General features: G+C 45.9%; 1 protein-coding gene across 4 annotated transcripts; it reads right to left on the minus strand.

Annotated features, from left to right (window-relative positions):
- Positions 1-1,076: 1,076 nt before the first annotated feature.
- On the minus strand, positions 1,077-20,951 carry Znf180 (zinc finger protein 180). Of its 4 annotated transcripts, none has more exons than XM_085693661.2 (6): positions 20,663-20,951; positions 17,138-17,218; positions 16,432-16,588; positions 11,367-11,441; positions 8,637-8,757; positions 1,077-4,349 (listed from the first exon to the last, which is right to left on the minus strand). In XM_085693661.2, exons 2-6 carry the CDS (start codon positions 17,173-17,175, stop codon positions 2,641-2,643), a joined length of 2,100 nt encoding a protein of 699 aa, XP_085549787.1. In that variant the 5' UTR covers positions 17,176-17,218; positions 20,663-20,951; the 3' UTR covers positions 1,077-2,640. The 4 variants fall into 4 exon arrangements, with proteins under 4 accessions (XP_085549787.1, XP_085549786.1, XP_048289249.2 ...); XM_085693660.2 differs by lacking the exon at positions 20,663-20,951 and adding an exon at positions 20,345-20,577; XM_048433292.3 differs by lacking the exon at positions 16,432-16,588.
- Positions 20,952-27,187: the final 6,236 nt, after the last annotated feature.

Below are 27,187 nucleotides of genomic sequence, written 5' to 3' on the forward strand. Positions count from 1 at the left end.
AGAACAGCCAGGACTACACAGAGAAACCATTTCTAAGAAAATAAATAAATAATACTTTTCTGAGATTAAGGATTCAGGCACACAGTAATTTATAGGGTTAAAATTTATCATTTATAGACAAAGATCAGGACAGACACAGCAAATCTTTAGAAACCAAGGGTCAGTTTGACAGCTCATTTTGGTAAAGGTACTTTCCCTCAAAGTTCAATGGCCTGAGTTTGATTCCCAGAATGCGTATGATGGAAAGAAAAACAACTCCCTTTGAGATTAAGTTAGTTGTTCTTGGGAGGTGGAAGTTCACACATTTAATCCCAGCACTATGAAAACAGAAGCAGGCAGGATCTCTGATTCCGAGGTCAGCCTGGTCTACAAAGCAAGTTCAAGGACAGCCAAGGCTACACAGAGAAACCTTGTCTTGAGAAACCAAAACCAAAAATAAAAAATGAAGCTTCCCTATAACTCATGTGCACAAAGGTATGCGCAATTATAATAATAAATAACGAATAAACAAGAGGAAAAACACCTCAAGTGGTAGCTACAAAGCTTACCTGAAAAATTCATTACTGGATTTATTTTTTATGTGTGTAAGTGTTTTGCTTAAAGTCTGTGCACCATGTGTGTACCTGGTGCCCAGGGAGGTCAGAAAAGGGTGCTGGGTCTCTGAAACAGCAGTTATGGATGGTTGTGAGGCACAATGTGGCTGCTGAGAACTGAATCCAGCAAGTGCTCTTCCTCACTGAGCCATCTCCCCAGCCCCTCACTCTGAAAACTATTACAGGATACCCAGGGGCACAATACCATGGGAGGGGCCAGCAACATCATTGGGAATGTTCCTTAACATTCCATGGAAAAATAAATGGACAAACCCACTTCCCTCTGCATTACCCAGGTCCTCAGTCCCCAAACAGGATGCTTGTTAGTGGAAATTCTCCTTGCCAGTGAAACACTTTCATCTGGAGCATCCCAGACTCTGAGCCCTAGGGAGCAACTGGCTCAGGTGGAGCTCAATGGAAACCCCTAAGCCCCACAGGGCATATGGTTAGCCATTCTTTAAATGCACAAACAAGAGAGATATGTTTTTGTTTTTTGTTTTTGCTTCTGATCATTTTTTATTCTTTGTACCGTTTGTTATAGTATAACATGCATCTCCAAAAGATGACAACATAAACAACAGTATCAAATAAATAGATCCATGATCCCTTTTCAACTTCAACCTATACACAAATAATTTTGAAGGCAGTTCCAGAGATTCTCTATACTCTTGTCAAGTATTTCATTCCATATCAATAATTTTACCTTAGTAATAGAAAATATTCACTGTAACAGAAGTGTACAAAACAGATTACAAACTAACAATCGGGAAAATTATGCAGGGTGACAGTCAAATATTGTTTTCCAGTATTAAGTTATAAGAACCACAACCTATGAGTCGCCACAGCACACCCACCAGTCAGCGTTTCACAGTCTTTTTGGGAACAGCCATCAGTTTTAGATTTAGTTTACCTGAAATTCAGATCTCATTGCTTACTTTATGGAAAAAGTAGCAAAATTTATTGTTTGCAGGAGCAGACACAGGACAAGTTTGTTTTTTCTTCTTTGAGATGGTCTTGCTACATAGTGCAGGCTGGTCTTGAACTCACAATCTTCTTTGATTCGGTCTCACTAGAGATGAGTTTTGGGTTTCTACTTCTATGCTGATCCAAGCCTGACACTGCTTGTAAATTTCTTAAACTACACAGCTTACGGTCAGCATACATGGCGATGATGTGGAGAGCTTTGAGAGCAAGGGAGCCCATTTCTTGGCTCAGATGATCTTAGCTCAGAGGACTAGGGCACTGAAAACAAAGGCCACCTGCAACTCTGAGACAGTGCTCCTATGCTCTCTCTAGACCGAAAGGAATGACTAGGTAGGGTGGCAGAAGAGCAAAGCTTCTTGAGATAGAAAAGCGGCTCCTACCACACGACCAGAGGGTACACAGAGTGAGATTTACCGCTGGGCTATGACTAGAGCTTGACTGGTCAAGCCTGCATAAACGAGGGACTGAAAAGCTCCTCTGCCTGCAGGGAACAGGCATGGGGATCCTGGGTGGAGGGACAAGGTGGGAGGACATGGCTCAGTGAGCCAGTAGCACGAAGGGCAAGATAAAGGAAGTTGGGAACTGCTTCCTGGTGGCCAGTGGCTACCTTCTGAAGTCAGGGAGTTTTAGAACACCTTCTGAACTAAACTTACAGAGTGTCAGCTTTGCAAGAGAGAAGTTGTGTCTCAGGGCCCAGCCCAGGACTCTCAAACAAGAGGGCATATGAACTAAGCTTACGGTACTTGATCTAAATTCACCTCCTTTGGGTCTAGATTCTGCCTTCTTGAGTGCTTTGGGAAGCCACTTCTGCCAGGCAGTAGGTAGCCTCCTTCTGAGACCAGTTTAAGGATGCTGCCGCACAGAGCCACGCTAGAAAGTACCTCGGCTGATGTCACAGCGTCTCTTCTCCAGGGGCCTCTTACCCTCACCTGTCAGACGAAAGGCCTTACTCCTCTCTATCAGCAACACAGGGGAACCAAAAGGGCCTGTGTGCCTTCTTCCGCCGGTATAACAGAGAGGGCTGGACTGAGAGGAGTGGACTCAAACTCAGGCTCCCACCTAGTCAGGACTTACAAGACTCATCGCTGTGAGTGGCCTGGTGCCTACTGCGCTTAGAACTGCTAATAAATGCTTTGCCACACTGGCTACACTTGTAAGGTTTCTCCCCGGTGTGAGTTCGCTGGTGGACAATAAGCCGAGCGCTCAGGCTGAATGTCTTCCCGCACTGAGTACACTCGTAAGGCTTCTCTCCGGTGTGGGTTCGCTGGTGCTGAGTGAAGCAGGAGCTCTGTCTGAAGGTCTTCCCACACTGGCTGCACTCATAAGGCTTCTCTCCAGTGTGCGTCCGCTGATGAACGACCAGAACATAGCTCTGACTGAAGGATTTCCCACACTGCTTGCACTGATAGGGCTTTTCTCCAGTGTGAGTTCTCTGATGCATGACAAGGTGTGAGCTGCGGTTGAAAGATTTCCCACACTCACTACACTCATACGGTTTCTCTCCCGTGTGTGTTCTCTGATGTGACACCAGCTGAGAGCTCCAGCTGAATGACTTCCCACAGTAATTGCACTCAAAAGGCTTTTCTCCCGTGTGGGTCCTCTGATGTGCGACAAGCTTATAGCTTTGGCTGAAGGACTTCCCACAGTGATTGCATTCATAGGGCTTTTCTCCAGAATGGATTTTCTGATGTGCTATAAGTTTATAACTCTGGATGAATGATTTCCCACACTGAGTGCATTCGTACGGCTTCTCTCCGGTATGAGTTCTTTGATGTGCAATAAGTTTGTAGCTTTGCCTGAAAGACTTCCCACACTGGCTGCATTCATAAGGCCGCTCACCAGTATGAGTTCTTTGATGCACCACAAGAACATACCTCTGGGTAAAAGATTTCCCACACAGATTGCATCTGTATGGTTTCTCTCCAGTATGGATTCTCTGATGAGAAACAACGTGTGAGCTCCGGGTGAAGAACTTCCCACACAGGTTGCATTTGTACGGCTTCTCACCCGTATGAGTTCTTTGGTGGGCAATGAGATGAGAACTCCAGCTGAAGGACTTGCCACAATACTTACATTCAAAACGTTTCTCATCAGAGCAGTTTCTCATGTTCTGAAGAAGAGATGGACTCGGAGCGGTTTTACTACATTTCTCCTGGCCCTCAAGAATCCTCTGTTGTTCATCTAGGGATACATTATGGCTCAAAACCTGTCCGCGCCCTTTAAAGCCAAAGGTTTTACCTTCTACAGAAACATTTTCCTGTAGATTTAGGGGTGTACCATGGCCAAAAGATGGAGCACGACCATTCAATTCATAGGCTTTATACCCTTTTGGGGTTCTTGTAAACTGAGTGAGATGACAGCTCGGAGGGACGTTTGCACATGTTTCCTCTTTGGAGAGATCTGCATCATCACTAACCTTCTGAGGACTGTTTGCAACAGTCCCGCCATGTAACTTTTTAACAAGTGACGCCTGTTTATGGAAATGGTTTCTGAGAGGCATCAAGGGGAAAGAAAGCCGGCTAGAACTTCTGCCGAATTCATCACTCCTGCAGACTGTCCCAGGAGTGCCAGCTCTCCCTAGCGTAAAAGCTGCCTCCACTTGCTTTTCCTGTTTCTTTTCCAACTGCTCCTTGGATACACACACTTCTTCACAGGAAGAGAGCCAAGGATCCTCTCTTGCCAACCTCTCTGTCTTCACTCCATGGGATGTTTCTTCATCAAAGACAGTCTGCCTTGAGGTGGTTTCTTCTATCCCATGCACAGCTGGCACGTCTAGAAGAGAATAAAACAAGACACCTTACTTTTATCACCACTGTGACCAAACATCCCAAACTAACCAGCCTACAAGAGGAAGAATGACTTTGGCACATGGTTCAGAAGGTTCAATCTGTAATTACTTAGCCTTAGTTTCAGGGGCTTGTGCAAAATATCATGTCAGCAGAAGTGTGTGGAGAGGGTTCAACCCATAGTAGCTAAAATTCAGAGAATAATGAAGACCAGAACACAGGTATAATCTGCAAAGGCACACAAAGAAAATGACCCCATTATTCAAACCAGACCCCATTTTCTGGTTTCTAGAACCTTCTAATAGTGCCACCTGATGGAGAACAAGCATTCAACATATGAGCCTGCGGGGTAATCTTCATACCTGAAACAAATCAACATCTTACACAGCCCTGCTCCTGACAAAGTTAGAGCTAGAACAGTGTGATAACGCTTCCAAGAAACTACACAAAATGTTTGGATACATGTACCTATAACCTGGACTGAGAAATGAAAAGAGATGGCAGTGAGTTCACAAATGTCACAGCATGGCCAGGCAGTGGCACACGCCTCTAATCCCAGCACTCAGGAGGCAGAGGCAGGTAGGCCTCTGAATTCAAGGCCATCTTGGCATATAGAGCAAGTTACAGGACAGTCAGAGCTATAGAGAAATTCTGACTGAAAACAACAACAAAAATCCTTTCAATTCTTGTTAGTATTAGATACACACTCACTAAAATGTTAGTGGCTATATCTGTAGAAATGTCTGGAGGCATGAAACTGACTAGTGGAGCGTGTCAACAAATCATCTGTGAACCCAGGAACGGAAATGGGGCAATATTATCCCAGTTCTCCAAACACCTGATAGAGTGTTGGTAGTTGCAGACCCTCAGACCCTGAACTTTCTATGACCTTTTGCCTGCTGGAGGTAAACAACTTGTTTTCCTATGCTTGCAGCTGCTCTGAGCACCAGACATTCATGAGTTCCTGAGAGCAAGGAAGTGGTTTCTAGAAGGCTTGCAGTGGAAAATCCCCAGACCTAGGGTGTGGCCACTAATCAAGGAGAGCACTATATAAGCTGCCTGAGGATATAATAAAATGGGCATTCTTGCTTCAAGAGTGACCCTTGCCTGATTGTAGTTCCAGAAAGTGCAGGCACCACAATAGAACACGTACCACGTATTCCTGTGACACCACCAGAGACTAGAAGTTTGTATAGACCCTGAGTGACTGATGTACTACATGAAGAACTCACATGAAAAAGTGGTCACACATGGTCCATAAGACAAGGAAAGCAGCAACTACCAATGGGCTTTGGAAACAGACTTTCTACACATGTAATGATCTCCATGTGCCTGGTTCTTAACTGGTGTGATGGAACCATTCCCTATGGGCACAGTGCAACAGTCCACCATCAGGAATGAGCTGTGATAACTTCCAGAACACCTTGATTACAGATAATTACAATTACAGTAATGAAACAATGAGATACACTGATAGTGGGGTCTATGGTGCTGGTAGTGAGCTGGTAACATTCCCTCAAACCAAAGAGGTGGGAAGGTCACTAGACCCCTACAGAGTACAGTCACCACCTCCTCCTATCCAGCTAGATGTACCCTGAAGAGGAGTTACAGGGGAATGGGACCTCCTTAGTGGTGCCTAGGCTTTGGTAAATTTTCTCCTGTTGGGATGATCTATTTGCCGTTTAGTAACCTCTCTTTCTGTAATCAATCCAGAACTCTGCAGTTGCCAAGCTGGACGTGGTCATTTGAAAAGGAATGACAATGTTCCAGTCCCACTAAGCAGCAGAACTTGGCAGCTTCAGCCACATGATTCTGGCTTTAGAGCTAAGGACAGAAGAAAGGGGTTATGGAATCTCCCTCCAAGACTAAGAAAAGCTGCTGAGGCCAGGCATGTGTCAGGGTGTCCCTGAATAGAGGCCCAGGAAGGTCACTAAGGGAAGCTGTGAATGTGAAACCTGAACTGCATGGAGACCCCAAGATGATGCAAAGTTTGAAAATTGCCCAGCTGGTTTTCAGTCTGGTTTTGGTCCAGTATTTCCTCACTATGCTCCCTTCCCTACATTTTAACAAAATGCTAATGTAGATCCTGTGATTTCCCTCTGTATGCTGTTATTACCATTGGTTAATAAAGGAACTGCTTCAGGCCTAGAGCAGAGTTATAGGGGAACAGAGCTAGGTGGGAAAAACAAAACTGAATGCTGGGGAAAAGATGGACAAAGTCAGAGAGAAGTCATGTAGATGCCAGAACTTTAGCCAATAAACCACAGCCACATGGCGATACACAGATTAATGGAAATGGGTTAAATTTATATGTAAGAGTTAGCCAATAAGAAGCTAGAACTAATGGGCCAAGCAGTGATTTAATTAATATAGTTTCTGTGTGATTATTTCGGGAGGCTGAGTAGCTGGGAACCAACAAGCGGCCTTTATGCAACAATCCTATGTCATTATATGTTGGAAGTATGTGATTTGTTTTTTATTTCAGTTTTACAGCAAATTACATTAAAGATATAGCAGTTGAGCTGAATGTATTTCCACATTGTTATGGCTACAAGCCTATGATGAACAGAGTGGGATGTGGTGGTTTGAATAGGAACTACTATAGACCCAGGTGTTTAAATGTTTCACCCATAGGGAGTTGCACAATAGTTCCTAATAAGGAAGTGTGGCCTTGTTGGAGGAAGTATGTCACTGCAGAGGTAAACTTTGAAGTCTTATATGCTCAAGTTACTCCCAGTATGGCAAACAGTCTCCTGTTGCTTATGGAGACGTAGAACTCTCAGCTCCTTCTCTAGCACCACACCTGCCTACATTCTGCCATGTTTCCTGTCATGATGGTAATAAACTGAACCTCTAAACTCTAAGCCAGCCAAAATTGAATGTTTTCCTTTCTAAGAGTTGCTGTAGCAGTGTGGTGCACACCTTCAATCCCATCACTCTGGAGGCAGAGACAGGTGGACCTTTTGAGTTTGAGGTCAGACTAGTCTACAAAGCAAGTTCCAGGACAGGCCCCAAAGTTACAGAGAAACTGTGTCTCACGATGCCAAAAAAAAAAAAGAAAAGAAAAAAAAAGTTGCTGTGGTCATGGAGCTTCTTCACAGCAACAGAAACCCTAACTAAGACACTTGGACTTGAATGTGCTTGTCGGTTGGAGGACCATCTAGGGTGGATAAACATTTCTGCACATCTCACCAGAAAAGTCATATGAAAATAGACAGTTACATTGGTAAATTCTTTATATTCTTTACCTTGCTTTAATTAGGAGACTATGAGGTTTAGAAAACTGGTGAAAGATACTGGACTTTGGGTATTCAGGCTAGAGACAAAAGAAAATCACCACCAACTTTGGTCACAGAGTTTGGCCTTTAGAATCTGTGAAGTTTGAAAAGCTAAAACCAAAAATTTTACATATGTGTGTGTGTGTGTGTATAAGTAAAATTATTGTTGGTGTTTTGCTTATTCAAGACAGGGTTTCTCTTTTAGCCTTGGCTATCTTGGAACTCACTCTATAAACCAAACTGGCCATGAATTCACTGAGATCTGCCTGCCTCTGCTTCCCAAGAGCTGGGATTAAAGGTATGTGCCACCACTACCCAGCTAACAAATTATACTTTATATAAATTTGTATTCCCAGGGTGGAGTGGGGTCACCTGTGTTAAAAGTTCTACAAAGCTAAAGAACTGACTGCAAGAGCATATGAATTATCAATGCTTTCTAAACAAGGTGTCCAAATGGCTGATGGTTGGTCTGTCAATGCACCCAGAACTCCAAGTACCCATAGCTCCCTCCCTCAGCACAACCAGGTTTCCAAATGTCCCCAGGCCTTCCAATACAACCAAGTTTCAAGTGTTCTCATGTTCCTCAGGTCCTGGGGTTCCCTTCCCCAGCATCTCCAAAGGCACCAGCACTCCCTAATACTCCCAGAAGGCAGCATAGGGGTACACTATCAGCTAGAGAACAACCCAAGAGTTTCCTAGGGATGCAGAAAGAATCAACATGCAGAAGCACCAGGCCCAGGTTAGGCTTGAGAATACCAGAATCAATTTTCTCAGCAACATCTCAAAGAACATCAGGGAAGACTTCTGGGGTGCTCGGCTAGGGAGCCAGTGCTGCAGGTTTCCCTCTGGCCTTCACCTGCATGCTATGGTGTGATCATGAGCTCACCAAAGAAACAAATGAAAAACCAGTAACCTGGCTGCTGAGCCCCCCACCTTCTTAATGGGAAAGGAAAGCATCAGTAGACAGACCTTTTTGGAACCAGCTATATACTCACCCCACAAGTCCCTGTGGCCCTCCAGGATCACACTTCTCTCTGGGGTTATCTGGGGATTGTGCCAGGTGCTCTGTTCCTCCTCAGTGAGGTCCACAGTCACAATCTTGAAGTCTGTGCTTTCCTGGAACAACACACACTCCTGCTTAGCTGGGCATGGTTTAGTTTGTTTTCCAATGTTCACGGACAGATGCTTTAACCACAGGGCAATTATCCTTAGAATATCCGCATCCAAAGCATCCCAACCGAGGTCAGAAGCACCTCAGAGAGGAACATCGAACAAAATGCATACAAATTCTCTCCATCCATCCATCCATCCATCCATCCATCCATCCATCCATCCATCTCAGTGTAGGGACTGAACCCAGACCCTCACACATGATAGGCAAGTACTCCACTACTAAGCCATTTTCCTAATCTTTAAGAAGTTATTTAAGGGCTGCTGGAGAGGTCAATGGTCAAGAGCACTTGTTGCTGCTGCAGAGGACCAGGGTTCAATTCCCAGTACCCAGATGGTGGCTCACAAACACCTGGAACTCTAGTTACAGGATCTAGAGGATCCAACATCCTCTTTTGACCTCACCAGCTAAGAGGCACACATGTAGTACATACGCACACAGACGAAACTCTCACATACATAAAATAATATAAAAATTTTTAGTTTAAAGTTATTTATTTTATTTAGTTTATTATTTTATGCCACTGGATGTCATGCCTGCTAGATTTATGTGCATCATGTATATACAATGTCTGCAGAGGCAGGGAGAAGGCATCAGACAGCATTTATGTGCATCATATGTGTACCATGTCTGCAGAGGCAGGGAGAGGGCATCAGACAGCATTTATGCACACCATATGTGTACCGAGTCTGCAGAGGCAGGGAGAGGGCATCAGACAGCATTTATGCACACCATATGTGTATCGAGTCTGCAGGGACAGGGAGAAGGCATCAGATGCCCTGGGATTAGTGTTACTGACACTTGTGAGCTGCCATGTGGTTGCTGGGAATTGAACCTGGGTTTTCTGGAAGAGCAGTCAGTGCTCATAATCATAACCATTCTCCAGCCCCTAGGTTTTTATCATTTGGTACCATCATGTGTCTGTATGTGACAGAGAAGCAGGAGCCTGCATGTGCCACATGGGTGTGCTGAGCTCAGAGGAACAGTCACAGGCTCTGCTCTAGCCTTCCATCCTAAGGCAGAGTTTTGTTTCTGTCATGCTGCATACTCCAGGCTAGGTTACTTGGCAGTATCCTGCCTAATACCCTGGCGGGTTGATTGCTGGGACTGATGACATGGATCAGAGGGGAAAGGCACTCACCATTAAGTCTGACAACCTTGGGGCCCACAGGAGAGGAGAGAAAAGACTCCCAGGAACTGTCCTATAACCACCACAGACATGCTGTGGCCAGTGGTTTTGTGCTTGTGTGTATATGTGCGCTCTGTGCTCTGCTAAGCTCTACTATTGCTGATCACTGAGGTCTGTATTTCATCTTAGCAAAATCAGCTGTCAGGCAAATCCGGCCCATTGCCTGATTTTATCACTGTGAGTTTATTATAATTTAGCCACTCCCTGTGTGTTGACTGAGGTTTCTGACTCACCAGTTCCCACAATCGTTTAATCCCAAAGAAATACCGAGGTCTATATTAATCATAAACTGATTGGCCTATTATCTCAGGTTTCTTATTAACTATTTTTAATAACTTACAAGTCCATAATTCTTGTCTGAGTTAGGCACATGGCTTGGTACCTTTTTCAGTGAGGCAGTCAGAACTTGCTTCCTCTGAGGCTGGGTCACCAATGGAGAATGAGCTTCCCTCTTCTCAGAATTCTCCTGTTCTCATTGCCCCACCTCTACTTCCTGACTGGTCACCCTGCCTATACTCCTGCCTGGCTACTGGTCAATCAGCATTTTATTACAGATAATAGAAGTGACAGGATAAATGACCATTGTCCCACAGCACCTGTGGCGTCTATATTTTAGGTGACTGATTTATTTGTACATAGCAGCAGAGAATAACAAGGAAACTGTATGACCCATAAACCCAAAATGTCTCTGGCCATTGACATAAAAATAAAACAAAACAAAAAATACTGTTGTTTGGTTTTGGAAAATATGGAGGAATTTTTTAAATGGAATTCACTAGTGCAAAATACAGAAGAAACTTTAAGGTGGAAGAGAGGAAAGAGCTGGGGGTGTGGCTCAGAAGTAGATCCCTTGCCTAGAACCCCACAGTGAGGGGCTGGGAGTGTGGCTCAGAGGTAGAGCCCCTGCCTAGAATCTCCCAGTGAAGGGGTTGGACCCTTCATATACCCAAGTTTCTTGGAAAAGCTGCTCACTCTTGTGTGTGGAGGGTGCACGTATGTGAGAGCCCAGGGCCAACACTTTCTCGATTATTCTCTATCTTATTTTTTTGAGATGGCGTCTCTCATTGAACCTGGCACTCACCAGTTTGGCTAGACTGGCTGGCTGGCAAGCCCCAGGGGTCTTTCTGCCTCCACCTCCCCAGTGCTAGGATTACAAGATTCGATGCCCAGTTTTCTAGAACTGTGGGATGGCATTTGGGCCCTTGTGAATGCACACCAAAGGCCTCACCCAGTTCTCACCAGCCTGCCCAACCTTGTTTTCATTCTCTTCCACTCTGACGTTGCCCCAGCTCCCTTGACCTCGCTTCTACCACTCACTACCACACACACTCTCTCCAGGTAAAGGAATGGCCTTGCCCAACTCACCTGGGGCATGACGTCCAGTGATCCAGTATCTTCTCCCTCCACTTCGATGATCATCTCTTGGGGTAGAACAAAGTTCTGAGAAACCAAGCAGATGAGACAAAGGGAACCCATCAGAGAATAAAGCTGAGCCTGGAACCCCCATGGTGGGTCAACAGGATCTGACCAGCATCCAACCGCCAATCTCTGCTCCCTCCACACGAGCTCTTTCCTGTCCTGTCCCCTGCTTAAATTCCTGAATCACTCAGCAGTAAGCAAGCAATGCAGACCCTAGCATGAGCCAAACCAGAAGCAATTCAGAGCAACCACTGGGAGTCATGTCAAAGGAGCAGGAAGTAGCAGCTGTAGTTTGGGGTGTCAGTCCACCAGGAGGTGAATCCCTGATGCATGACTCTCAGATCAGCAAGGTCCCAAGACCACAGACTCCATAATGTCTTTTGTTTCTGCTGTGCCTTTACGTGTTTGTCGTTGCCATCTTTCTCTGGTATCTGGCAAGTGTATGTGGGTGTGGGGAAATCCCCACTGCCTGTAATGTAGTGTTTATCTCATGGAAACATCCATGCTATTGGGCATTTTTACCTGTGAATTATTATGAAGATGACCTCCTCTGAAGTTATACTAATTGACAATAATAATATTAGTTTAAATAGAGTTTTGATGATTAAAAATAGAGGCAAGGAAATGTCACACAGCTTGGGCCCATGAGTTTCACCTAGGGATCTCCATAAATTGTAGGTCAGGATAATGACTAGGGAAAACCAGTGAGTCCCAGGCATCAGGTTGGCTCTAATTCTTTTAATCTGAATGTTGAAAGAATCATTCACAGCTTTCAGTGTGCATTACAGCCTAAACAAAGCCTGAAAGTAACTTCCGGTTAGATTAGATGTTTCAATAATAGCCTTGAGGTGAGAAACCTTAGAAAACAATATAAAGTTCACACAGCTGAGTTACAGATTCAATAGGTTAGGGTAAAAACATAAAGCAGCCCAACTGTCACAAGCTGATACACCTTCCTCGCTAGAACTGGTGGGGGAGCAAAGATGATGACGGATTTCTGCACTCACTCTCCTGATAGAAGAAACTCCGGTGAGCAGGCTGAAGCCTAAAGATTTAGAGTAGCACTGATTGTTCTCATATAGAAAAGTTTAGGTTTGTGGTTCCTTTAAGATTATCTTTCAGTATAAGTAACGAAATGATTCTTTCTTAGTAACCACAATATGCAGCCTGCCAGTAAAAGAAATGGCTGAGAAAAATAGCCTGCTTGCTCACACTGTTAATCTATGACAAGTTACTTATACGTAAATATATGTGAGTTCTTGGAATGACTGTTTTAATCATGTAAGAGAGATAAAAAAAAAACATGTTTGCACCTGTATTCATTATAAACCTTCACCTGAAAAACTGATGCAACCACATTGTAATTTCTACATTGCCTGAGAGGTATTGTTGGGGTACATAAGCTGCAGAAGAAAAATATGCAGACAGAATAGAGGAGAGAATACTGAAGAAGAACAAAGAAGGAAACCATCAAGAGAGCGTGTAAGTGTCTTTTCCCTTACCCCTCAGATAAAACAGTCACAGTATGCCAACTCCATGGATTTCCCTTTGAGCATTGTGTTGCTGGAGGCTAGCTCCCCAGGCAATACAAAGTAACTAACAAATTAACTTCAAAATTAAGCCAGGCATGGTGGTATGTGACTGTCACCACAGCACTTAGGAGGCAGAAGGATCAAGAAGTTCAAGGGCATACTCTGCAACATAGCTGGCTATAGACCAGCAAGGTTTATGAGACCCTGCTTCTGTCAAAGAGCGCCAACAACAGAGGGCTGGAAGATGGGCCTGTGATGAACAGGACTAGAGTTTGGATCCCAGACCCACATCACAACCCAGGCTGTACCATAAATGTCTACGTCCTGCTCAGCTGGACAGAGCCAGGAGAATTGCTGGAAACTCTGTCTCCAAGCCTAGCCAACAAAATGCAAGCCATGGGTTCAGGGAAAGTGCGTGTTTCAAAGGAACGAGAATGAGAATGACAAAGGACATCTGATGCAGAGGCGCACGCGCGCGCGCGCGCACACACACACACACACACACACACACACACACACACACACGCCCCAAACACAATACGTACACAAATGATCCTTTTTAATAGCACAGACAATAAAGAAACTATTGACAGGAATAAACACTATCACAGTTCAGGTTTCTATTGCTGTGAAGAGACACCAACACCAAAGCAAAGCATTTAATTGTGGTGGCTCACGTACAGTTCAGAGGTTTAGTCCATTATTGTCATGGTGGGAAGCAGGGCAGCGTACAGGCAGACACAGTGCTAGAGAAGGGGCTGAAAGTTCTTACATCTGATCCACAGGCAACAGGAAGTGGTCTGTTTTGAACAGGGCACGGCTTGAACATAAATGAGACTGAAACCCCAGGCCTGCCACCACAGTGACACACTTCCTCCAAGGCCACACCTCCTAATAGTGTCACTCCCTTTGGGGGCCATTTTATTTCAAACCACCACACACACAGTTGGAGCTAGAGAGATGGCTCAGCCGTCAGAGCACTGGCTGAGATTGTAGACAGTTTTTTGGGCACCTCCTAGACAATTTGCTGGTGATTCTGCCCATGAGACCTGCACATCAAGCCATGGAGGGTGGGAGGTGGCTCCTAAGCCACTTCTCCTACCTGAGAAACTACTGATAAAGCATCTTCTATGGGAGGGAAACTTAGTTTTCTTTAAAGATATAGCTTATGGTAGGTTCACCATAGTCACGTGGATGGCGCCACCCTCAAAGTATATGGTCAGCACAAACTGGGCTAGGTGAATTATTTAAAAAACAAATAGGACACAGAGTTGGGAAGGAATGGGGATGCAACGTTGAAGCTAGGATACGTAAGAGGAGCACTGGGAGGTGAGTATGATCGAAATGGTAGTGTGTGTATATACAGTTCTCAATAAAAACATAATAAAAATAATAGCATATTGGATTTCAGCGTATTTGTAGGAAACAGAGACTCAAAAGAAGGCAAAGAACTTGGAGGTGACATAGGCATGGAAAAGGGAAGGAAAGCTGAGACAGTCCACAGGTCAGAGGAGGTCCCTCAGCTATGACTCTGGGTAGACAGTCCACAGGTCAGAGGAGGTCCTTCAGCTATGACTCTGGGTAGACAGTCCACAGGTCAGAGGAGGTCCCTCAGCTATGACTCTGGGTAGACAGTCCACAGGTCAGAGGAGGTCCTTCAGCTATGACTCTGGGTAGACAGTCCACAGGTCAGAGGAGGTCCCTCAGCTATGACTCTGGGTAGACAGTCCACAGGTTAGAGGAGGTCCTTCAGCTATGACTCTGGGTAGACAGTCCACAGGTCAGAGGAAGTCCTTCAGCTATGACTCTGGGTAGACAGTCCACAGGTCAGAGGAGGTCCTTCAGCTATGACTCTGGGTGATGAATGCATCACTAAGAACCTTTCATATTTAAGACTTTTATACCTGTACATGCATCAAATTTTTTCTTGTCATAATATTTAGAAGGTACTTAAAGGTGTCACTAAATTGTTTTAACAATAAATACGTGGTTTGGGAATTAGAGACTAGTTTCTCCTGAACTGACTGGTTGAAGCCTATAGAGACCTTAGTGATTAATCAAAATATAGTCTGATTCAAAAGTTCTTCTTATTCTGGTAACATGTTTTGCTAGTTTGAATGTAATTGGCCCCATAGCTCCAAAGAGAGTGGCACTATTAGGAGGTATGGCCTTGCTGGAGGAAGTGTGTCATTGTGAAGGCAGGCTTTGAGGTCTCATATATGCTCAAGCCACGCCAATAAGACAGTCCACTTCCTGTTGCCTTCTGATCAAGGTGTATCCAGCCACCATGTCTACCTACACTCTGCCACATTCCTTACCATGGCATCAGTGGGCTGAACCTCTGAACTGTAAGCTGCCACCTCAATTAAATGTTTTTCTATTTAAGAGTTGCCGTGGTCACGGTGTCTCTTCACAGCAATAGAAATCCTAAGACACATGTTAATAGGCAAAAGATTATCAGACTGAGAATAATTCACACAATAATGTCTCAGACTCTATTTCAAGGCATTGCAGAATGAGTTACCTAAAGGATTTAATATAGGTTCTGTATAATTTTAAATGAGGCATTTAATTGCCTAGGATATTAAATTCTAAATAAACACTGGACCTCTGTATTCTCCTCAGTACTGGGAAAAGTGAAAAACGTTCTTTTCATGGTGGCTCACATTTAACCCCAGGAAGTAAAGATAGGAACGTAAGTAGTTGAAGAAAGGTCATCCTTAGCTATGTGTGAGTTCCAGACCAGCCCTCAACACATGAGACACTGTCCTGCTTTAAAATGGTTTTTAAAAAGATGGTGGTTGGAGAGATGGACAGCAGTTAAAAGCACTCCCTGCTCTTGGAGAGGACTTGAAGGTAGTGCCCCATACCCACAAGTAGCAGCTCAGAGCCTCCTGTAACTCAAGCTCCATGGGATTTGATGCCCTCTTCTGGTTCTGCAGATACCTACACACGTGGAATATATTAACATACAGACACATACAAATGAACGTTAAAAACAGATAAATATGGGATGGAGAGACGGTTCAGCAGTTAAAAGCACTTGCTGCTCTTTTGGAGGACCTAGGTTCAATTCCTAGCACTTACATGGTAGTTCACAACCATCTCTAACTCCAGTTCCAGGGGACCCAGTGCCCTCTTCTGACCTCCCTAGGCACCAGGCAAGCGTGTAGTGCAGACAAAATACCCATGCACATAGAATTTTAAAAGAGGTAAATAAAAATAATCTTTAAACTTTAAAATGGTACGGAGCTAGAGAGAGCTAAACAGTTAAAAGTTCAGATGCCAGAATTCACATAACAAGCCAGGTGTCCCCTGTACACCTGTCACCCCAGCTCAGAGGGCAGCGAGCAGAGAATCACTAGGACTTACTGGCTTCCAGCCTACCTGGGGAAACGCTAGCCTTTGATGTATGACAGACTTTTCCTGGAGAGATGAAACATACACATATTCATGCCAGAAAGGGAACCCGTGCATACCAAAGTAACAAAGGTACCAAAGTCCACCTTGGCGAAGCAGTGAGTTTGTTCTGGGGTTACCGGCAGAGCAGCTACATTCCGGGGCTCTCTGCACAGCTGGCAGGCAGCTCGGCAGGCCCAAAGGCTCTCCTCTGCAGCCTGCCTCTCACAGTCGACTCTGTAACAGGCGAGTTGCTTCCATTCAGCCAGGGAAGGAGTCCTCCTGGCCCTCACAAGTTTCTACTTTGTCAGCCGGTGACATTTTATTTACTGAACCCCCCTCCCTCTCAGAGAAACACTTCAATCTGGAAGAAACTCTCAACAGCATCCCTAGGTTCAGGGAAAGGCCCTCTCTCAAAAGAACAGGTAAAGAGTAACAGAGAACACCAGTGCCTTGTGGCCTCTGCACATGCACCTGTAGACACGCGTGAAGATGTGCACATGGTACTGTCTTAGACACTACTTCAAGGCATTGCAGAATGAGGTACCTGAAGGATTTAATAAAGGTTTTGTATAATAATGCACATGTCTTCTTCTGGCCTCTGCACATGCATCTGTAGGCACTAGTGTACATGTGCACATATGCACACTGGCTAATCTTTTAAAAAAGAATGCCGCCCATGAGGGACCAAATTCCTTAAAATACTGCAAAGAGAATTGCAAGGCTCAGGCTGTAGGGCCAGGCAGGACTGAGCTGAGGCTTCCGGGGATGGGTGGCTGCACTCACCTCCACACAGGCCTGCGGAGACTCCAGGGACTCTTCATCTTGCTGTTCCATGGTCTCCTCCAGGTGTAGCCAGGTTTCAGGCTGCACAAACAAATGCTCTTGAGCACAGCACACACCGTCAACCTCCAACCCGGCCTGCCCCCGGACTAGAAGTTACAGCCCCAACTTGGCATTAACCAAGAATTCCTCAGTTCCTCCTCCAGGCCAAATCTTCATAGCTCCAATTTGTTCCTTCATTCCCTCCACCCTGTAAGCCTACCACATGCTCAAACATGGTCTTCTGCCCACTACCAAAATGTGCAGCTCCCGTGAGGACCTTCACTGGGCCCTGGGAGCCCCATGAAAACCCAGCACACAAAGGACTCCTTTATATTATGTACTTGACTGCCCTGAGTGTGCAACCACAAGCCAGTAGCTCTTCCTAGGGCCAGGAACCATAGCCACTGACCAAATGGATGAAGCTCAGGACATAGCCCAGCCTTCCCAGGGCCAGGAACCATAGCCACTGAGGAAATGGATGATGCTCGGGGCAGAGTCCCAGCCTTTCCAGGACCAGGAACCATTGCCACTGACCATATGGATGAAGCTCGGGACACAGCCCAGTCTTCCCAGAAACTGATTTCACCACAGCCCTTTCATTGGCCAGGTCAGATCTTTCAGCAAACCTCCCAGAGTCTCTGTCTTCCTATCCAGGCAGGACCCCAGTCCTTCCCTCCACCATCTAACCTTAATCTGGCTCAGATTTTTAGTCAAATCCTCAGGCCCTCATTTCTAGACTGAACCTGATTCCTCCATTAATCTGGAGAGCTCTGGGCCTAAAGCTTCAATAGCCTATGCAGGATGGGGGTGGGGGAGCTCTGGCAGAAACAGCACCAGCACCTGTATCCCTGAAGCTTGGCTCTCTTTCTGTCAATTGGATGTCATGGATTCTGAAACCAGGGCAGCACCTGACCAATCCCAACTAGGCACTCAACTGCACCGCACCCCCATGCTGGTTTATGTGGCACTGAGGATGGAACCCAGGATTCGAAGCATGCTACAGTCTATGCCTAAGGCACATGCCCAGCCACCATCCTTGTCTTTCTCACTACCCCAGCACTAGTGTGGAGCCCCACCCACTTCTCTCAACCTGCCCAAATTCCTGCTCTAACACTTTCCTGGGCACCTGAATCCCAGGGAGACCCTGTCTTTCCTCAGACTTGGGCATCAACTGGTTGTGATCACAGAGAACTCTACAAAGACCCCAGCACTGTGTCTATAAAATCCAAGTCTAGCAGGGCACAGTGGCACACACCTTTTACCCCAGCAGATTTCCACCCAGGATTTGTATTCAAGCCCTGGGCTCTTTGCCAATCTGGGGTTCTTCTTTTTTTTTTTTTTTTTTTTTTTTTTTGCTTTGCTTTGGGGCAGGGTCTCATGCAGTCTAGACTGGCCTCAAACTCACCATCCGCCCGAGTGCTGAGTTTACAGATATGTGCCACCGGACCTGGTTTATGAACTGCTAGAGATGGAATCCAGGGCTTTGTTCATACTAGGCAAGCACCTAACCACCCAAGTTCCACCCTGGTTGGTTCTTATAGGAACCTGAATCCCCTTATGCCTTGAGTCACAGCTACCACAACAGCCCTGCAGGCACCAGCTCTGCAGGCGCCAGCTCTGCATGCCTGTAGAACTGCAGTTAAAATACAGTATTACTGAAATCTGAGTACATAGCTCTAGAGCCACTCCCAGCACCCCAGCACTTGGCTCCCTAGGGTTCTCAAGCCTGTGCTGGGGCTGCTCCCATGGGACCTGGTCCATCCCCATCCTCCATCCTTCCTTCCTACAAACCTAGTCATTCTGTTGCTTGAAGGCAGAATAGAGTCCAAAGCAAAGGTCCTGGCAATACCAAATTGTACAGCATCCACCTCCCCCCAGACAGAAGGCAGCTGACATGAGAAAGTCCTTAGGGATGCAGATTTCTTCCACCAAGCTGGAGTCTCTACCCAACCTGAGCACTTTAGAAGCCTGCATCATTCTACAAGGGAGCCAGGATTCAGGTCAGGATCCTCTAACTCTGGCATGCACAAGGGTGCATTCTACCTGGAACCCTCTGCTAGGCCCTGGAACCCTCTCAGTCCAGTTCTTGGCTGTCTAAAGGATTGATTTGCTCAAGCAACATTGCCTGTCTTAGGGCAAGAACAGGGAACTCTAGTCTGCTCTCCTGTACCCATTTTCTCTAAATTGAAATGCTTCCTCCTAGACAGAGGTGGGAGGCTAAGACTCGGAAAGTAAACTAAACTTAAAAAATCCCAGAAGTGGAAACTTTGAGCTTCACACACACACACACATATGCATGCCACACACACACACACACACACACACACACACACACACACACACGCACCATTCCTCAAGGTTCTAGATGCCATAGCAATGGTTGGGGAAGAGGCTGAAATGCAGCTCTCCTGAGTCATACCCCATGGGCTTTTCAGTGATGTAGCTGAGTCATTCATGCTCCTGTAAGCAACCCCTCACCCATACCTCTGTAAGAAACAACAACAAACCCCCTGGCTCACCAGGCTAAACTGGGGTGTAACCGCTTCTTTGATTAGTTGTCATCATGCCTGATCTGGGAACAAAAGCTACATATTATCTCCAACAAGCAGGACAACCCCAGGTTTGCAAGACCAGTCTCTGCCCAGGGTCCTAGAACCACGTTCCCAGAATGTTGGTTGGTGCTTCCGACACGAATACTAGTTCAAGAGTACAGGAACAGTGGGGCAACCCCTCTCTCTAGGAAAGAGAATGTGGGCACTCGACTCGCCACTAAATGGGCACGGCAAGAGGGGGCTTTTCCGTACTTTAGAAAGCGGATCGGAAACTGCTCAGGTCATACCCAACCCTGCACCAGCGTCTCTCCCTACTGTGAAAGCTGATCCTGCATTCAGACCTACCGTCACCAGACTCAGTTATTAGGATCTAGGCGTCACAGCTTATAATAGACTCAGTAGACTAAATAGGCCCATCCTCCCCACATCAAGGTCATACACCCCTTCCAGGAAACGTGAGACACTCCGCTCGCTCCCTGAGACAGGCAGGAATCAAGAGGCAGGCAGCCTGACTACAAGCTGGGACAACTCAACTAGGTGGCTTCGAAGCTCCCTCCTTCCTCCAAAACCAGTAAGGTAACCCCTACTGTGCCACGGAGACCTGAATTCTCCTCACCTCAGAGGCCCCGCCATGTTGTCTTTCCGGGGCGAGAACTCCTCGTCTAAGTATCTCCCCCATAACTACGTCTGTGCTCTGTCTTCCATGCTTCTGAACATCTTCGGTCCCAAACAAGTCCCACCACTCGCCCCATCATCCGCGCATGCGCGCACTGCACAGTCACGGCAGCTCTGTCTCCACAGACCTCCGCCACCCACAGAAGTCCGAACTCAGACGCCGGAACCCTCATTCTCTGACACAGCCGCGTCCAGCTTCCCGCCCTGACGTTACGCATGCGCACACCGAGCACTATCAGCATCCTTAGCTCCTACCAACCTGGGTGTCCGCTATCCCGCAGTGTGGGCCGAGCTGTGGGCCCGCCCGGTCTGAGCCGCGCACGACTCAGCGTCAGAGCAAATTTGGGCTCACAGCACCCTGCCCCGATCCTGAAGCATATCCGACATGACTCAAGTGGTGCAAATTTGGCCTCCACCTCCAGTCAGCATCAAACTGGTTGCTCCATGCAGACTGAGCTCAGCCAGGAAGCCGGGCCACAGCCGGCGCCCACACACTACACACATACACACATTCACACATTCACACACACACACACAAATGGCTGCACTGCCGGCTAAACCCGGAAGAGGGAGGCGTCAGTTCAGTAGAACTACAATTCCCACAAGTCTCAGCGGCGTGCGCAGCTACTGGGAGAACTCAGCACCGAGAGGCGGGACCTCGAACGGCTGTGCAGTTCGTCCCAGCGTTTGAGAGGACCACCAGGCAGTCCAGGGCGGGGCAGGAACGCGTGGGGCGTGACCACTTGGGGAAGGTATTCTCTAAGCCAGAATAGAAATTCGCTGGACACTGGCAAAGCTGGCAAAGCTGGGGAGACTGGCGGCGTTCCCATTTCACAGTTCAAAAAGTCCTGACTGAGCCGACGGGATGGCTCGCCGGATAAAGGCGCCGGCTTCCCAAGCGTGATGACACGAGTTGGATTCCCGAACCCACTGGGTGCAGGGAAAGAATTGTCCCATAAATTGTCTTCTGACCACCACACGCACACACTCACGCGCGCACACGCACAGACAGACAGATAAATGCATTTTTTTTCCCTCTCTATATAGCTCAGACTGGCCGGGAACTCACAGAGAACCACCTCCTTCTGCTTCTCAGATGCTGTTTTAAATGCATGCACCACCACACCCATCTTTTTAAATAGGATCTTTTTAAAATGTGTAATTTTTGTATTTGATAGTTGTCCGTGTTAGTTCTCAAAGAAACCTGGGACAGTGACCGAGGTGTCTATTAACATATCCAAGTGGTTGTTGGTCAGTTCTCCCAGCATAACTCTGTACCTGTGACTCCTTCCAGCCCTTCTCACCTATCCCTACCCTAACCCATTTCATCCCTATCCTAAACCTTTCCCTCCCAGGGGCTGGCCTTCGCTTCCCTTCCCCCAGCTTCTCTTTCCTATATAAACTCCCTTGGTTCCCGGGCACTCTTTTGGTCTCTTGGTTCTTTGCTCATCTCTTTGTTCCCTCTTCTCTTTCTCTCTTGCCCTCCCACTCCCCTTTCTCCACTCATGGCTGGGTTCAATCTGAACCCTCCCAGACGCCTCAAGCTGTTCTCTCCCTGTAGTTCAAACATACCTCAGGGCTGTCACGCCTTTTTGTTGTTGTTGTTGTTGTTTGTTTGCTTGTTTGATTGTTGTTTTTCCATTCATCTGGCGCCGAAACTGGGCATTGGCATAAATGAGTTCCCTGTCCCTCCAAACCAAGCTGCTGATTTGCCTCTCCTAAGGTAGAAGAGGCATTTGTTTCTGCTGACTTCTGCCACTCATAAAATTTGATTCCAGATTCTAGAGTCTGATTCTTCAGCTCCTGCTTCCCTCCACCTGTTCCAACCACTCGCCTTTCCTTGTCTACTCCATAACTGTCTCTCTAGCTTCTGGGGCCCCATGTGGCACATTTCCTCTACTAAAGACACTTGGCTCCTTCTATTGGAATCCTCTCTTTTCCCCAAAGCCTCTCCACCTTCAGTTGCTCTCTCCCCTCCTCTGCTGGGTAAGGATCACCCCAGAGCTGCCTGCTTTGTCTTCTATTCTACCAAAGCCACACTGACTTCACAGGAAGTTCCTTTCGCCCTACTGGACTCCCATCAGGTGGAAAGGGACAGCCTCCTCTGTGGTTTCAGAGATTCTTTCTGACAAGGCTCTTTCTGCTTGGGTCACCTGGGATTGAACACTTATCTCCCTCAGCCTTTTGTTCCCAGTTCCTTTCTTGAGCTTCCTCTTGCCTCTTCCAAGAAGATGCCTTGATGGAGGAGGGTCATCTGTCTATGTGTTACTTTCATTGGTTAATAAGGAAACTTCCTTGGCTTTTGATAGGACAGCAGCTAAGACAGGCAGAGTAGACAGAACAGAATTGTGGGAGAAAGAAAGCAGAGGCAGGCAGACGCCATGGAACTTGCTGCCAGGTCAGACATGTTGAATCTTTCCCGGTAAGCCACCACCTCGTAGTGCTACACAGATTATTAGAAATGGGCTAACCAAGATATGAGAATTAGCCAATAAGAGGCTAGAGCTAATGGGCCAGGCAGTGTTTAAATGAATACAATTTGTGTGTTGTTATTTCGAGTGTAAAGCTAGCCGTGTGGGAGCTGGGCGGGACAAAAAGCAGGCCTGCTTGCCTCATCACTACAATGCCTGTTCTCTCTCTTTCTCAATCTCCCTCGGGCATCTCTGTTCCCTCTCAGCTTCCTGCTTAAAGACCCGCAGCTTCTCTATGACCTCTTGGGCTTCTCTCTTTCAGCTCCCTCTTGAACCTTATAGGAACTCCCTTCAGTAGAGCTAGTTACCACATGGGAGGCAGAGGCAGGAAAATCTCTGAGTTCAAGGCCAACCTGATCTACAGAGTAAGTTCTAGTATAGCCACAGCTACACAGAGAAACCCTGTTTCAAGAACCAATAAATAAATAAACACTTAAAACTATGTTATAAACTATCTCATGACTTAAAAGTTCATTGGGTATGTTTAAAAAAACCTATAAAATCGGTAACAAAATTTAGCTTAACACTTCTAACAAAAGACTTACAGTTAAAATCTATACCTGAATAATCTAAATTTGCCACAGCATACGACTTATGCAATTTACTCTTTTTTCATTTTGAATTTTTTTACTTAAAAGTGTTTTAATATTGCATACTAGTTCCAGTTCCCCCTCCCTCTCCTTCTCTCACCCCCCACCACTCCTCAGAAGGATAAGGTCTCCCTTGGGGAGTCAATAAAGTCTGGTATACCGAATTGAGGCAGGATCAAGCCCCTCTTCCAGTATCAAGGCTGAGCAAGGTATCCCACCATAGAGAATGGGCTCCAAAAAGCCAGTTCATGAACTGAGGATAAATCCTGGTCCCACTGCCAGGGGCCCCTCCCACAAATCAAACCATGTAACTGTCACCCACATTCAGAGGGTTTAGTTCTGTCCTATGCAGGATCCCCATTTGTCAGTCCAGAGACCTTGAGCTCCCTCTAGCTCAGGTCAGCTGTCGCTGTGGTTTTCCCCATCATGATCTTGACTCCTCTTCCTCATATGATCCCTCCTCACTCTCTTCAACTGTCGTGCTACATTCAATTAAGCCCCAGGAGCTCAGACCAGTGCTTGGCTATGGATCACATCACTGCATCTGCTTTCATCAGTTACTGGATGTAGATTCATACTGACAATTACAGTAGTCATCAATCTGATTACAGGGGAAGGCCAATTCAGGCACCCTCTCTACTATTGCTAGGAGTCTTGGCCCGGGTCGTCCTTGTGGGTTCCTGGGAATTTCCCTAGCACCTGCTTTCTCCCTAACCCCATAATGACTCCCTCTATCAAGATACCTCTTTCATTACTCCTCCCCCAACTTGGTCATCTGGAGCACTCATGTTCCCATTTCCCTATTCACTCCCAGTTTACCCAGGAGATCTTAACTATTTCCCTCTCCATGTGTGTCCCTCTTAGGGTCCTCATTTGTACCTAGCTTCTCTGAGGCTGTGAATTGTAGCCTGGTTATCCTTTGTTTCCCGTCTAATATCCACTTATGAGTGAGTACATACTGTGTTTGTCTTTCTGGGTCTGGGTTACCTCACTCAGGATGGTTTTTTCTAGTTCCATCCATTTGCCTGCAAATTTTAGGATGTTGTTGTTTTTTTTTACCTCTGAGTAGTACTCCAGTGTGTAAATGTACCACATTTTCTTTATCCATCCTTTGGTTGAGGGGCATCTAGGTTGTTTCCAGGCTCTGGCTATTACAAATAATATTGCCATGAAGATAAATGAACAAATGTCCTTGTGGTATGATTGTGCATCATTTGGGTACATGCCCAGGAGAGGTATTTCTGGGTCTTGAGGTAGGCTGATTCCCAATTTTCTGAGGATGAGCCATACTGATTTCCAGAATGGCTGTACAAGTTTGGACTCTCACCAGTAGTGGAGGAGGGTTTCCCTTACCCCATATTCTCTCCAGCATAATCTGTCATCAGTGTTTTTGATTTAGCCATTCTGACAAGTGTAAGATGGTATCTGAGAGTCATTTTGACTTGAATTTCCCTGATGGCTGAGGATATTGAGCAGTTCCTTAAATGTCTTCCTGCCATTTGAATTTCTTTTGTTGAGACTTCTCTGTTTAGATCTGTATCCCATTTTTTAAATTGGATTATTTGGCATTTTGATGTCTAGTTTCTTGAGTTCTTTGTATATTTTGGAGATCAGCCCTCTGTTAGATATGGGATTGGGGAAGATCTTTTCCCATTCTGTAGGCTGCTGTTTTGTCTTAATGACCTGATCCTTTGCCTTACAGAAGCTTCTCCGTTTCAGGAAGTCCCATTTATTAATTGCTGCTCTCAGTGTCTGTGCTACTGGTGTTATATTTAGGAAATAGTTTCCTGTGTCCATGCATTAAAGGCTATTTCTCACTTTCTCTTCTATCAGGTTCAGTGTAACTGGATTTATGTCGAGGTCCATTTGGATTTGAATTTGCGCATGTGGGTATATATGAATCTGTTTACATTCTTCTACATGTTGACATTCAGTTATGCCAGCACTGATGGAGGAGGGTTATCTGTCTATTGTGTTATTTTCATTGGTCAATAAAGAGACTGCCTTGGCCCTTTGATAGGACAGAAAATTAGGTAGGCGGAGTAAACAGAATAGAATGCTGGGAAGAGGGCTATGAGGCAGACGCCATGGAGCCAGCCACGAGGTCAGACATGCTGAATCTTTTCCAGTAAGCCACCACCTCGTGGTGCTACACAGATTATTAGAAATGGGTTAATCAAGATGTGAGAGTTAGTCAGTAACTAACTCTCTAGAGATAATGGGCCAGGCAGTGTTTAAACAAATACAACTTATGTGTTATTATTTCTGGGGCTAAGCTAGCTGTGCAGGAGCCGGGCAGGACGAAAAGTAGGCCTGCCCACAGCCCCTCACTACAGATGGCGCCAACGTGGATAACTGAATCCACAGAATGCTTGAGAAAGCTTGGGAAAGAATAGAGTACAGCATGTTTTCTTGGTAGCAGCAATTTCTCGGGTCTGCTCTGCTTGCTAGAGGCAAGCAAGTGCTCTCATCTAAGAGATGCTTCCTGACTCAGCTTTAGCTACAAAACCTTGCAGCTCATTAAGAGGTCCTGCCACGAAACACTTAAACGGTGTTGATGAAAAGCTGAACGCATGCTTTTTGGTTTTCAGCTGTAGCAGGAAAAAAGCTGCGCTGTTTTAAAATGCCAGCTTTCTGGACTGTGCTGCCAGGGCAATCTCTGACTCTTTCAGGCAGGCAGTCCGACTGAGTGTGGTCTGTGAGCAGAATGCTCCAGCTTGCTTACTGGCACGGACCTTAAAATGCCATAGAGTTGTGGCAGTAAAAGGCTCCAGTGGTACCTCTACCATGAGTCTGGAAAGCTAAGGAATGGACTGGATCTAGCCGTCAAAGCCACGGTTTTAGACTCATGTGGTCAGAAAAAGAGAGATATACAATAAAAAGAGATTCAAAGAGGAAGAAAACCTCTAAATGGTTTACTATGAGTTAAAAATATATGCAGGTTAAAAGGTTAAAGTCATTAAAAATAAAAAAGAAAGGGAGATATAGGGTGTGGTGGTACACACCTTTAATCCCAGTGCCTGGGAGGCAGAGGCATATTGACCTCTGTGACCTCAATGTGTGGTAGTACACGCCTTTAATCCCAATGCCTGGAAGGCAGAGACAGATCTCTGTGAGTTCAAGGTGTGGTAGCACACACCTTTAATCCCAGTTCTGGGGAGGCTGAGACAGTGGGATCTCTGAGTTCAAGGACAGCCTGGTCTACAGAGTTATTCCAGGACAAAGATATACAGAGAACCAGTCTCTAAAAGTAAAAGTAAAAATAAAAGAAATAGAGGTTAAAATAAAGCTACATAAAGATGGAAAACACACAGAGAATCTTGATACTGTATGCTATTATCCTCTCTTTGAATTGTTTGAATGCTGAGGAAGGAGCAACAGCTGCTAAAAGATATTTGTTTATAAATGCTGCTGAACTAATCCAAGATAGATATGTTGAAAATACCTTGACTTCTGAATTTGGATCTAAGGATATGATACTTTGGAAAGGAGGTTCTTCTTTTGTTTTCACAGAGGATGAGACCCTGTGGATTGCTTCTTTCCCAATATGGTATGATAAACCACGCCCTCCTGAAAGGTTTCTGTGAACACCCTCAAAAAATTTCTTCACTCAACTGCCAACTGAGATGAACCTGGCAGACAGATTATACCATGAAAGACCTGATTAACTGCACCCCTATACAGCAGGAAGAAGTTTGGAGAAAAATAACTACGTCCATATTC

The sequence above is a fragment of the Myodes glareolus genome, chromosome 1 (assembly GCF_982192425.1).
Source record: "Myodes glareolus chromosome 1, mMyoGla1.1, whole genome shotgun sequence".
In the NCBI taxonomy this organism is placed as follows: Eukaryota; Metazoa; Chordata; class Mammalia; order Rodentia; family Cricetidae; genus Myodes; species Myodes glareolus.

What these genes read in the sequence shown, in the direction of transcription:
- Znf180 (XM_085693660.2), bottom strand. An exon ending in CTCCGCAGGCCTGTGTGGAG is followed by an intron (nt 16,589 to 17,137) that starts GTGAGTGCAGCC and finishes CGCCTGTTACAG; the next exon opens with AGTCGACTGTGAGAGGCAGG. An exon ending in GGGCCACAGGGACTTGTGGG is followed by an intron (nt 4,350 to 8,636) that starts GTGAGTATATAG and finishes ATTCTCTTCTAG; the next exon opens with ACGTGCCAGCTGTGCATGGG.